Raw genomic sequence first — 14,973 nt, 5'->3', positions numbered from 1 at the left:
GATCACGAAAAGCTTGGTTAGGCTCTGTTAGGATTGGCTGATATTATAACTGGTTATATCCTTGATATAACCAGTTATTATATATATACATATATATATATATATATATATATATATATATATATATATATATGTATATATATAATAACTGGTTATATCAAGGATATAACCAGTTATAATATCAGCCAATCCTAACAGAGCCTAACCAAGCTTTTCGTGATCTAATTGAATAAGTTGATTTTTAACATTATAATGTCTATTAAAAGTATTACATATTCAGAAAGTATTAGTTAAATAGTTATTATTAGAAAGTATTAGTATATATATATATATATATATATATATATATATATATATATATATATATATATATATATATATATGACCCGACCTTCAGCAATGAAGAAAGCGACGAAGAAGAAGAAAAAGTATCCCATATAATCTCATCTCATTTCATTTTATTTCATGTCAGTTGATTAATGTCTCAAATTAATCATCTTCATTTCATTTCATTTCACTCCATATTATAATTTTTCATAAAAATAAGAATATAAATTAAAATAAAGCTTGACCGAAATGCATTAGTTACCAGGTCATAGAATTATTTAAAAAAAAAACAAAAAAGTAGCTGATAACAATCTTATCAGTAAACTGCTGTTTACATGTCAAAAATAGAGAATGATTTCAAACTTTAATTAATTGTAATCATTGCTTTACGTAATACCCAACTAATCATGAATAATGTTACAAAAACTTGCGTTCTTAATATACTCCGTTCTAATAACTTCTTGCAACGTAGTCTTGTAAGTACAGGAAATGTACCTTCGAAAACCGCTCTTTTAATTACATGTACATTCATTTAAATATTTCAAATGATCTGGGTATAAAAAGAATGTGCAGGAAATTGGAGAAAAATTTGAACCGCTCATGTCGGTTTTTATCATCATAAAGCTAATAATGTTCATATTAAAACAAAAAGAAAACAAGTTAAGAGGACACAAACCCATAAAAACATTACAAATGTGGAAGCAAGTATAGACCTAAGTATTTTTTCAGAGTACAGTAGCCCCTGAAATCAGAATTTATGAAGTAGGACCGAGAGATGGCCTTCAAAATGAATCTAAGTTTGTTCCAACAGACATTAAAGTTGAACTCATTAGTAAAATCGTTGCTGCAGGTATAAAAAATGTAGAATCTGCAAGGTATGTTTATATAATGCTGTAAATGAATTTTAATGTTATATTATATTCTAACAACACAAACAATTTAATATTTTTTAACACACATTATACCTATTCAAAAAGTAAAACGTGAAAGTAATATGTTTAAACATTAAGTATTTATAACAAATTTTAAATATTCACTAGAATAAATAAAATATTTTGTATGTTTTTAGTTTTGTCAGTCCAAAATGGGTTAAACAAATGAGTGACAGTGTTGATGTTATGAAAAATATTCAAAGAGTGCCTGGAGTGAATTACCCTGTACTTGTTCCAAATTTGAAAGGATATGAAACAGCTGTGAGTTTAATTTTTAATCACAACAAAGCCAAATACACAATTCTTTAAAGTTAAACTAGATGTTCATAATAATAATGAACTGATAGATTATTCTAACAATGCTTGTCATCAGTATAATGACTTGATTTAATTCAATGTTATCATCTTGAGACATCGTGTGTGATTTTTCCCAGTTATTTATTTATTTGTTATTTATTATATTCATATATATTTATATCTGAAGGCAGAATTTTAAAATTCCAACCATCCAAAAACCAATATTACAACACCCTGAAGATAAATAAGCAATAATTTTAAGAATAATGTATGTTTTCAGTGTTATTTATTCATGCTTTGCACTTGCGATTGAACTTTGCACAACCTCCAATAGGTGGATCATGACTAATTTCAACAAATGGATGTAATATTCATATTTAATGATCAGTCAGTGTTCATCTACAGCCCATGAGTAAATACTTTAAAAAATTAAAATTAAGCCTATACAATAATATTGGTCTCATAAGTAGGTACCTAATTTATGTATGCAGGTTTAGCTAAAACAACTAAACTCAGTTGATAGGGAAAATTTCGAAATAGGGCTTGGATACATTATTTATCTTATTTCGGCCGATAAGCTCACTGACTACTTGTATTACTGATGTTAGAGAGCTACCAGAGCGGATAGATACTGCATGAAATGTTAAATCTTAAAAGTGAAGTCGAAGTCTGTTGTTTGGAAATATCGCTTCCTCGAAATTATTGCAAAAATTCCATATAATATCCGAAAGCATGATTACTTTAGGGTCATCATCATCATCATGTCTACCAACATAAACAATAACCAGAATAGTACTAATGAAAAAATATTTTTACTTTAAACTAAGATTGACACTTAGACAATAAAAATATATCATTGTTATAATGAATAATATCGACGATGAAATATAAAATAAAAAGTTAAAACTACAAATTAATTTCCTGTCATTATATTATGCATTAAAATTACTATGACTGTAGCTTAGTGCGAGTTTTTTAACGTTCTCGATAGCGTAAAAGTTAACTGAAATTTGTATGCAGTTGGAACAGCGCCCCTAGCGGCAAACATTGGCAAACGTACCAACTTCATACAGAGTTGACTTTTACGCTATCGAGAACGTTAAAAAACTCGCAGTAAGCACACTGCTTATTTCGGCCTCAGGATACTCGTACGTTCCGGTTTGAAGCTGTCGTGATTAAAATGACAATTAAATTGAGATTTCGTCCATTTATCTAATTTGGTCGCGACATTTGGCAAAAGCATATTGTGATGTTTATGGGTTTTGCTAAGCGCTGAAACCTGATGGTTTATAAACTCGTCTACGCCGTCAAGAACGAAATGGTAATTTGCAATTACAGAAACAATGCAACGTAGAAGAAATTGCTATATTTCCTGCTGGTTCGGAAGGATTTTCACAAAAAAATCTAAATTGCTCGGTGGAAGAAGGTCTTAGAAGATTTAAACAGGTCGCGGACGAGGCCGTTCGTGACGGCTTGCGAGTAAGGGGATATATTTCATGTGTTGTTGGTTGTCCCTACGATGGACCGATTCACCCGAAAAATATTGCTAAGGTAGGTAAAATAGTGTCTATCATGCAAATTTTAGAATCAATTACTTTGAAATTGTCCAGTTTCTTTTTTAATATAAGCAAAGGAGTCTAATTATCTTCTATATAGCGCCATAACTTTCAGAGCCCACATTGATAGTATTCTCAGAAGATCTTCTCGAATAACTTGTTTTTAGAATTAGACATATGAAAATATGAAGCAACCACATTAATATACAATATACTTGTTGTACAAATTGTACAATGATGCGAAGCATTTTTGAGTATGGTCGTGTTCACCGCAGACTCACGTTAACACAACTGTGCCGTCTTCGCGGCAAATTTTAAATCTGACATTTTACAACGCCAATCGATCTCCACGTTCGGATCCATCAAATGACAGCGAAGCTACATCGCATGCACACACACATCGATTACGAACGGGAGCCGAGCAACACGCAACCGAATCTAGAACATTTAAACTTAACCGAAATCGACGACCGCGGGTGAAGTTAAATTATAATACATTAACAAGGCCTAGTGATTCTAGAACAGTGCACGCGTCCAGGAGCTCCGTGTGGCAGTCCCAGGTGCGTATGTGCATTTACACTATTTGTTGAATCCTAGACGTACATCGGGGACCTAGGATACCTTGCTGGGCAAGTTCCGTATCCATCCCCGACCAGGGATCGATTGGTTTGTCCAGACCCAGTGTGTGTGTCGCGACGATAACCGGCTAAAACAAACTACCGAGCCGGGAACTAACGTCTCACATACATTTTATGGTGCCGAAACCCGGGAAATCTACCGTCACAGCAAAATACAAGTTCTTAAATTTAACTAGTATTTAACGTAACTACTTTTTAACCGCTTTCTTAATTATATTACGATCAATTTCATTAGGCCTAAGACAATACGAATCACGTCATCAATCCACTGTGCAAATTAATTGCAATCCGTAACGCTGTGCATACAATCAAATAACATAACGGTGTATGTACTTCATTCTCTTCAGTGCATTAATTTGTAAAATTCATTATATTAAACGTAAAAGAGAATCTAATAAATAATTCTAGATTAATTGTCGTCAACTTTACGAGGATACCCTCCGTCTTCGTTTGTTGAACGTATAACGCTGCATTGTTCGCCCATCAGTTAATTATGTATCTTGGTACAAAGTTATATTCTCATAAATATAATTGTTGTGCTAATACCGATTTTAAATAATATCACGTTTGGTTTAATTTTAAAACATTTAAATTTAAATCTAAACCTATACCAATCTTGTTTTGTTACGATCAAATACGTATCGACAAAATTAAGAAGTTAATTTGCGAATTTTTATTTTATTTAGTTTTTCGTTTCCGTACTACCTACCTACCTATAAATATCGTTTGGTGATTACGGTTCTTTGTGTTTGCGATATTATTCTAATACTTACAACTCAGGTATACGAACACATACGTCATCTTTTACCTGAGTTATTCAATTGCAAATGGGTTATTGACGTTGTAGTTTTATCCTTTTGTATTGGTTGCGTAATTACAAAACATTTTACATTACAAAACATTTTACATTAATCGTTCATTTTCCTTCAAATATTCATAGTACTTATTTTCTAATTTTTTATTTTTTTGTTTTATTTTTTTTGAATTCAATTGAAATAAAATCGTAGCTCCGATTAAGAATGTCACATTCCGTGAAGCGGAAGGTATCGTGTGCTGTACTTAAGAAAAGTAAATCGAGGTCGATGGACACAGATGAAATTTCGGTTCAGGACCTACCAGTATTGCGACGGAAGCGTACTTTATCTTTGAATCGATTAAAGAAAACCTTAGTTATTGCCCGAGCGGCTAAATATGATCCGGAACAATGTAACACCTTCCTTGCTTGTTTTCCGGAAGTAAAAAAAGTTGTTAGTGCCTTTGAGGCTGCATACGGTGACATTATATCACTGATAGACAGTTGCGATGAGGAGGCTGAGGACCTGCTTCGCATGGAATTTGATGATATTCATATGGAGATTCTTTCTATATATCGGCAGTTGACTATCAAAACGGGTAGTGAATTGAACACTTCGCTAGAATCTTCCAAAGTAACAAGTCACAACATAAAACTTCCTAAAATTTCTGTACCGCAGTTTTCAGGTGAAATAAAAGGTTGGCCTAAATTCCATGACGTATTCCACTCCCTCATTCATAACAACGCAACACTTACGGACTCAGAGCGTATGCATTATCTAATATCAAGTTTGTCTGGAGATGCCGTGGCACTCATACGCTCCTTCCCTTATGAAGGGAAATTCTATCAGGAGGCTTATCAAACATTGATTGATCGTTATCAAAATAAGCGTGATTTAGCTTTCACCTGTTGGAAAGAAATACTTAATGTAAATTTAAAATTAAATTCTCCATCTGACTTTCGACGTAGTCTTGATTTGTTTAACGAAAATTTATCGATATTGAAAGGGTTAAACCTGCCAACTGTCAGTTGGGATTTTATACTTAGCTACTTAGTTCTTTCAAAGCTGGACTCAAACACTCGTCGTGCTTTTGAAATACAATTTTCAGATTCTGAGTTGCCAGCCTTCAACGACCTCAAACGATTTTTACAAAACAAATGCGAAGCCCTTATACGCGATGGCCACTTCTTTGTTCATGATCGTCCTGCTCCGGATAAGCCACGTTCTGCTGCGATTCATAACGTCGTTTCATTCAATAAAAACCCGGTTTCTACTTTTTTATCAAACACCCCACCGAAGAAGAACGATTCTAAGGATATGCTGACACCAACTACCGTAGTAAATTCTACTCCACCGACACTCAAGTGCTCGTACTGTAACGGTGAGCACACTATAGTCTCTTGCGAATCATTTTCACAAAAATCGGTAGATGATAGATACAATCATGCGAAGCTTCATCGATGGTGTTTCAATTGCTTACGCGCCTCGCATCAATTAAAAAATTGTAAATCTATCTTCAGATGTAAAATTTGTAGGCAGAACCATCACACGCTTCTCCATCGAGATTTGTGTGACACTGGCCGCGAGGACGTAGCCAAGAGTCATGTATCGATTAATCGACTGCCACCGTCTTCTTCTAGTCAAGAGCCACAAACGCAGGCTTTTACAAACATGAGTGGTAGCTCTGTAGTTCTGCTGGCTACTGCTAACGTTGAAGTGCGCGACTCATCTGGTCACTTTCATACTCTTCGCGCACTCATCGACCCTGGTAGTCAATCACATTTCATTTCTAATCAAGCTATGGAACGATTGGGCTTAAAGCCTAAGCAAACTTCGCGAAATGTTTGTGGCTTGGGGCAATCATCGACGTCAGTGACTGGAATGGTGGAGCTTCAACTCGGAGTTCATCAAAAGAATTTATTTAATTTAACGGCTCTCATCTTACCATCTATTTGTGCACAAATGCCCACTGCTCGTCTTGATCTTTCTTCATGCGAACACCTACGTAATTTGCGACTCGCTGATCCAAATTATAATAAGCCTGGACCAATAGATCTGCTTATCGGTGCTGAAATGTTTTCAACGCTGTTACTGCCCGGAAATATTTCAGGTAGTCCTCATGAACCCTCAGCCTTGAACACCATCTTCGGATGGATCCTGATGGGAAGTGTCAAATGCAGGGATGAGACAAAACACTCAACTTCTTTTTTTCTAAGAGAACACGATACTCCTCTCCATGAGGAATTGAGGAGACTGTGGGAGTTGGAGGTCATACCTAAATCATCAGTTCTAACGCCGGACGAGCAGCAATGTGAGAAACTTTTCACTGAAACCCACGCTCGAGGTACATCTGGAAGGTACATCGTTTCTTTGCCGTTTAGGCAGAGGGATGGGGAGTTACAGTTTCCGGGTTCGCGTGAAAATGCATTGCAAAGATTTCATTTATTGGAACGAAGACTTCTTTCAAGCCCAAACCTTCATGAGCAGTATTCGGACTTCATGCTGGACTACTTAAATAATGGTCACATGAGCCGTGTCTCAGCCACCGACCTGCATAAGGGAAAATATTACATTCCTCATCATTGTGTTTTTCGTCCTGGCAGTTCAACTACTCAATTGAGGGTGGTTTTCGATGCTTCTGCTAAGGACGCTCGAGGGATTTCACTTAACGATTCCTTATTAATAGGCCCCAAATTACAGACTAATATTACAGAAATCCTTTTGAGATTTCGCGGCTACCCCGTTGTTTTTACAGCGGATATAAAGCAAATGTTCAGGAATATTATTCAACAGGAACAGGATCGTGGTTTCCAGAGGATATTTTGGCGTTTTAATCAATTTGAACCGGTTCAGGAGTATGAGTTGAATACCGTTACCTATGGAGTGGCGTCTTCTCCGTTCCTGGCGTGCAGAACAATTAAGCAACTCGTCCACGATGAAGGCTCTTGTTTTCCATGTGCTGTTTCTCCGCTTACTTCTTCCATTTACGTTGACGATGTGGCCCATGGAGCCTCAAGTTTGAGTGAAGCCGAGTTGATTAAATCTGACGTCATTCATTTATTGAAGAAAGGAGGTTTTGAATTACGAAAATGGGCAAGTAACAAGAAAGAGTTACTTGCAGACATACCTCCTGAACATTGCGTAACCGATTTTGTATCATTAGATATAGAAATTACCCCTTCTCACAAAATATTAGGTTTGAAGTGGGAACCTCTTCCGGACATCTTTTCTTTCCAAGTTAATGTTCTTCACAGAGAATGTACCAAGCGTACCATTCTAAGTGAGGTGGCTCGTATTTATGACCCTTTGGGCTTTCTCTGTCCTTTGACGTTCATTCCCAAGTTATTGGTTCAGCGTTTGTGGGTCTTGAGTGTTGGGTGGGATGATGTCCTTCCTGACGACATAGTGCGTCATTGGAACCTGTACGTAGCCGAGCTTCCACTTATTGAACGTATTCGTATTCCTAGATGTATATCGACCACTGGAAGCATGGAATCGTACCAATTACATGGTTTTGCTGACAGTTCGGAGGCTGGCTATGGAGCTGTGGTTTATCTTCGAACTCTTAATTCCGATGGTCATATAGGAGTATCCTTTTTATGTGCTAAGTCTCGCGTGGCCCCAATTAAGAGAGTTTCATTGCCGAGACTAGAGCTCTGCGCTGCGGTTCTGCTCGCTGACCTGCTCAAATTCGTAAAAGAAGTGTATGTACCGTTACTTCCGCTTTCTGATACATTTGCTTGGTCAGATTCAACGGTAACTCTGTCATGGATTCGTGGCCATTCCTCGCGTTGGAAAACATTTGTTGCTAATAGGGTTAGTCATATCCAAGAAACTGTCCCCGAAACTCACTGGAATCACGTGCGCTCTAATGAAAATCCTGCGGACATAGCTTCCCGCGGTATGTGTCCGAGCGACCTACTCCAAAGTGAGTTATGGTGGGCGGGACCGAGCTGGCTTCGGCAACCTTCATCTTCATGGCCTTCAAATTCCGGTCTCGAGGTGAACGAGACTGATATGCTTGCCGAGGAACGCTGTTTTTCGTTGGTCGTGAATGATGAACCTAACTTTATCGATTCTTTGCTCGAAAGGTTTTCATCAATTCGTAAGGTTCAACGTATTATTGGTTATTGTCTTCGTTTTATCAGAAATGCTAACAAAAAACAGACACGTGTTCCGGGTACCTTTTTAGGTCGTGCAGAACTTCATGGGGCCCTGATGACGATTACCAAGCGAATTCAATTTCTCAACTTTCAGGATGAAATTCGTAAGCTCGAGAATGGTGTACCATTACCTAAACCGTGGAGAAAACTCAATCCATTCCTGGACGACCAAGGAGTTGTCAGGGTGGGCGGCCGTTTGTCTCGTTCTGGTCTTGAGTTTAGTCATAAGCATCCTGCTCTGTTGCCGCGTCATTCTAGGTTCACATACATGATCATCGAAGCAATTCACAAAGAGAATTGTCATCCTGGGTTGGGAACGACACAATATCTTTTGATGCAGCTGTTTTGGGTATTCTCTTCTAAACGTGCTATTCGTCATTGCTTGTCAAAATGTGTTTCGTGTTATAAAACTAATCCGAAATTATTGGAACCATTCATGAGTGACTTGCCGGCTTCTCGTGTGAATCAAGTCAAACCATTCTCTATTGTTGGCGTGGACTACGCAGGTCCATTCCAAATCAAACTCGGTAAGCATCGCGGTGCCAAAATCGGTAAGGCCTATTTGTGCCTATTCGTATGTTTTAGTACCAAAGCAGTTCATTTGGAAGTGGTTAGTGAGCTCTCGTCCGAAGCCTTTATTGCTGCCCTGCGCCGTTTTGTTGGGAGACGCGGTAGGGTGAATGTTATACACTCCGATTGTGGTACGAATTTTATTGGAGCTCAGAAGATCCTTAATCTTTATATGAATTCTGCTTCTGAGTCTCAAAACATTGAATTTAAATTCAATCCCCCTTCTGCTCCACATTTCGGAGGTGTATGGGAAATACAAATTAAAGCAGCTAAAACTCACTTACATCGTATTATAGGTAATCAAACTTTAACGTTCGAAGAGTTAACAACACTTTTCGTTCAAATCGAAGCTTTGCTAAATTCTCGGCCGCTTTGCTCTTTGAGTTCAGATCCTAACGATTTGAACGTTTTAACGCCTGGACATTTCTTGGTTCTGGAACCACCTACCGCCGTTCCAGATTCTAACTTGTTGGATGATCAGATGTCTAGATTGAATCGCTGGCAATTGATTCAACGTTTCCAGCGGCATTTCTGGCAACGCTGGAAGTCCGAGTATCTGCATTCCCTAACTCAGAGAGCAAAGTGGAACAGAAGGGGCGAAACTTTGAATGATGGTTCTGTTGTACTGATTAAGAGTGAAAGTACAATGCCGTTGCACTGGCCTTTAGCTCGTGTCTCCAAGCTTCACGCCAGCCCTGATGGCGTGGTTCGTATTGCCACTGTCCGTACAGCCAATGGCAAATTCTACACTAGGCCATTAACGAAGTTAGCTCCCCTACCTATTTATTCTGATTAACTAAAATTCTAAAATTATTAAAATTGTATTGTCTTTAATTTAATTTAGATGTAGGTTTCTTTAGTAATTTCTTTAGTTTTCATTTTATCATTTAACTTAGTGGAAAATCCAATAACTTGTATTTTGGTGGGCGGTATGTGCCGTCTTCGCGGCAAATTTTAAATCTGACATTTTACAACGCCAATCGATCTCCACGTTCGGATCCATCAAATGACAGCGAAGCTACATCGCATGCACACACACATCGATTACGAACGGGAGCCGAGCAACACGCAACCGAATCTAGAACATTTAAACTTAACCGAAATCGACGACCGCGGGTGAAGTTAAATTATAATACATTAACAAGGCCTAGTGATTCTAGAACAGTGCACGCGTCCAGGAGCTCCGTGTGGCAGTCCCAGGTGCGTATGTGCATTTACACTATTTGTTGAATCCTAGACGTACATCGGGGACCTAGGATACCTTGCTGGGCAAGTTCCGTATCCATCCCCGACCAGGGATCGATTGGTTTGTCCAGACCCAGTGTGTGTGTCGCGACGATAACCGGCTAAAACAAACTACCGAGCCGGGAACTAACGTCTCACATACAACAACAGTTTGTTATGTTTTATCTAAAAGCATTTCATTTACTATTATACAGCTGATACAGTGAGCGTCTTATGCACTAAAATACAATACTTTTAGAATCGTTATTTCTCTTTGATATACTACACGACGGCATAAATTCTAAAAATTACTCTCCTTTCTTTAATTTATTTTATGGGCCTTGAGCCGAACTTCTCTCGAGGAATCTGCGCTTAAGAGGCTCGCCTGGTATATGGGGCTAGACGGTCTCCACATGTTGGAAGCAGACCGCGGACCAAAGGTGTTTTTGGGACCCAACCCACTAAACGACTTCCTTACACTCGCACAAGCGTCGAATGTCTTCCCGAGATCGATCTTAGGATAAGGGGCTTACTGCGCAGCTCATCCCAAAGACGCTCGGGCGACGGAATCTTGGAGGCAAATCGAAGGCTCAGAAACACGTCGGCCGACTCGATACGACAGTTCGTCAGGCTGCATGCTTGTTTGTCTTCCGAAGCAATAAGTAAAAAATAATATGGATAGTCGGCAACCCTATCTATACCAGAAGAGCCCCATAAAAAATCTATGTATTGGCAATAAGAATAAGCTTACAATCTCGTATCAATACTTGATTTCAAATAAGTACGTAGGCAACTGAATTGCTATAATAAACCCATAATTGGTACAGATAACAGAACAATTGATTGCGATGGGCTGTTATGAAGTATCGCTTGGTGATACGATTGGAGTAGGCACGGCCGGCTCCGTCCGCCGACTTCTTCATGAAATCCTCACTGTCGCAAAACCGGAACAACTAGCCCTTCACTTCCATGACACATACGGACAAGGACTTTCCAATTTACTAGCTGGCCTCGAAGTAAGTTTGTTAAATGTTATGTACCTTTTTTTATGATTGAAGTATTACCGGTGGCCCGGAGGCCTTTCCAGTTTCCCCAGAACAGGTGGGTGAGCAAACACGATGGGCGAATAGGTGGGTGGCCTTAGTGAAAAGTGGTGGGATTTGCTAACAACTGCCCGAGCGCCTCCGAAAGAAACTTAACAACTCAAGAGCAGCTGCTTCGCGTATGAATCTACTACCGGATCGGAATCGCGACCCGCTGAGAAAATCCGGCGAGAAACTCAGCGAGCTGATGCATGGGTTAGGTTGCACGTCGACCTCTTTGTCGAGCTCGGTGAGTACGGTTACCGGGGTCCCTAGGCCTGCTGCTAGTGTTAGAGCTGAATATATCTAATGCAAGAGTTATTGGATCTGATGGATCCGTAAGGGTGTGTGTTATGTACTATAATACATGTGTATCAAACATCAGCCCATAGACCGTACGTTGGCCTGTCTTATCTACGCCATTTAAAAAGTGATATGATAAATCTCGACACTGGAAGCACAAGGTCGATTATCAATAATTAAAATTTTTCAAATTAAACATTTCAAATTGTAATCGTATTTTACATATACATATTATGTAGACTATATTTAGAATGTGATTACTTCAAGTTACAGAAAAGGAACAAAGTACGTGCGACCTCGTGTTTCTCGTGTTGATATATTTAGTTATCATCCAAAAGGTGAATAGAATTGGCATGCATTGAAGAGACAATAACAGACTTACGAAAAAAAAAAAATATAAGTATCCAAATGTGTAAAAGGTAGTAAGTGTCGTCACTTCGTTTCGTGGCAAATAACATATCGTAGAATTGTAGTTCTATTCAATTTATTTAAAGCAAGTAATAATTTAGAAATAAAATTTGAACAAAAATTTAAACAAACTCTAAATATTAAAAATATTTACATTCTTAGCGACATGTTTTAAGTATACACTCTGAGCTGTTATCTGTATTCTTATCGGGCTGAAGCATTCTTTACCTAACAATTGTGGTAATACAGCCTTGCTGGCCATATCATTATCTGCATTCAATTTGTTTTTGAATGCATTGTGTTGGAAAAGATTTTAGAATGTAATAACGATTTTGTAATTACACGTTAACAATAGCTCATTAAAAAAGACGATTGATTAATTCATTAACATTCTAGCTTCTCTCTTTTAAATTCAGTTGTTACGTGACTTAGCGTTAAACTAATCGAAATAGATTAATACGCATTATGTAGATAAAAACAACAGTTTTTTTCTTTGTATTGATACCGTTATCATCAAATAGAAGAGGATTTTGTAATTCACACATATCTTGTCTCATATATATCATTTTTAATGCAACATTAAACTTATAACACAACCAAAGGCTCCTTTGATACATATACCAAATTTTTATAGCGGGGGAGATGAACTGCAAGAGATTCACAGCCCGTTTCTTGTCTATCTACTACCATAATGTATCTTATATATTATGTAGAGTAGAGCAGAGAGGTTCCGAATAACAACATTCGAACTGTCGGTCTACCGAGCGATATCACCCGCTCGGTGGAAGATCTTCCCATCGTCGTTTACCTACAACTGGTGACCCCGGCGTGATCGGAGGGGAGTGATGTGGCGGGTAGACATCATAAAACGCAAAGTTTAAAAAAAAGACCGTCGGTCTACCGAGCAATATCACCCGCTCGGTGGAAGATCTTCCCTCCGACGTTAAGCTCTCCACACAGTTATTGTATAGTAAAATAGTATATTGAAAAGAAAATATGTGAAAAGTATTTAAATCGTACCACGTATATCCTTATTTACATATTGGCTAGGTGTACCAACTGGCCCTCCTGGTTTAAGTGCAATTTTACAATTCAATTTAAGTTTCCAGTGGAATTTTATATTAATTACTCGAAGGAATAGGAATGTTAGTCCGCACGGATAGGTACCGCCACCCTGCCTATTTCTGCTGTGAAGCAGTAATGCGTTTCGGTTTGAAGGGTGGGGCAGCTGTTGTAACTATACTTGAGACCTTAGAACTTATATCTCAAGGTGGGTGGCGCATTTACTTTCTAAATGTCTATGAGCTCCAGTAACCACTTAACACCAAGTGGGCTGTGTACTCGTCTTTTAAGCAATAAAAAAAATATACGAGACAGCTGGAATTACAGTGAACAGAGACTTGGCTGTTTCGCTAGTACCCATGTACATGAGCGAAGGTAAGGTATTATGACAAAAAGTAGACATGTCTAAAAACATAAGTTAAATTCACCTAGCACAGACTATTAGAGCAGACAATCAACGGAGGCACCAATAAAATAAGTAATAACAGACGCCACTAACGTAATTTGTCATTACTTTTACAATTGGTTTACTATTTAAAATTTTATAATGTGCCTTCAGACTAGCACTTAGGTAGTACTTACTATACTTACTATAGAAAATTCTGCTCGGCGAAGCGATAAGTTCCGGTCTCAGGGATATTTTTTTAAAACAATCGTAGGCAGATCATCTTGCAACCCACCTAATAGCCAGCGGTCAACGTATTTCATAGACGTTAATAATGGCGGGGGAGTACAGCCCACGGAGTTTCTCGCCGGATATTCTCAGTGGGTCGCGTTTCCGATCCGGTGGTAGATTCTGCGAAGCACTGCTCTTGCTGGGGCCAGTGTTAGCACCACTCCGGCTTGAGCCCCGTGAGCTCACCTACACGTTAGGGCGAAGCTGAAATAGCCTCTCAAGGCTATCAGAATAGGTAGGAAAAAAATAACAGGGGTAGGTACAGTGAAGCTGCAGCCTACCTCGAATACGCTCCATAAATCTCCTGTAAGCCTGTCTACCATCGTTAGCTCATTTAAAAAAATCCACTCATCAAACATCAATCTCAACATGATATTCATGTTTCGTTCGACAATTCAACAACTCTTATTAATACGACAAACACTCGTGTATTAAACTTGTATACGTACGTCATTGAGATAAATTTAACCTGTTTTGTTTTTCAGTTTGGTATTAAAACAGTAGATTCTTCCATCTCCGGACTCGGCGGATGCCCGTATGCACGCGGCGCGAGCGGTAACCTTGCCACCGAAGACCTAGTCTATTTCCTGTATGGCCTGGGAGTCAACACTGACGTAGACCTAGTAAAGATTATAGAAGCAGGTCGATACATTTCCAACTTCCTTGGAAAACCTACCGAATCCAAAGTTAACAGGGTCATTAGTGATAGATTTACTAATTACAGAGATATTGTCAAACTAGCGTCTTGTAATTGTTCATAGAGATAATTAATATTACAATAGCGGTTTAAGCTCAAAAACAAACACTCGATAATTGTGATAAGATATTTATTCCATACACAACTCAACAAATATTTACTTTTGTATCTAAGTAAACACAATAAACGATTTGTTATTTCGCTTTATTTGATGTCTTATTATTTATTACAATCTGCTATTCGA

General features: G+C 38.2%; 1 protein-coding gene across 1 annotated transcript; it reads left to right on the top strand.

Annotated features, from left to right (window-relative positions):
- The first annotated feature begins 686 nt into the window (after positions 1–686).
- Hmgc (hydroxymethylglutaryl-CoA lyase) lies at positions 687–14,936 on the top strand. The gene is given in 6 exon segments (NM_001046668.1): positions 687–803; positions 1,057–1,202; positions 1,397–1,520; positions 2,895–3,107; positions 11,329–11,517; positions 14,518–14,936. Coding segments are annotated over 6 exon segments (1,017 nt in total). The 5' UTR covers positions 687–734; the 3' UTR covers positions 14,794–14,936.
- Positions 14,937–14,973: the final 37 nt, after the last annotated feature.

Source organism: Bombyx mori, chromosome 5 (assembly GCF_030269925.1).
Source record: "Bombyx mori chromosome 5, ASM3026992v2".
In the NCBI taxonomy this organism is placed as follows: Eukaryota; Metazoa; Arthropoda; class Insecta; order Lepidoptera; family Bombycidae; genus Bombyx; species Bombyx mori.
Note: the sequence above shows the minus strand (reverse complement) of the source record. Positions and strands in the feature narration are given on the sequence as shown.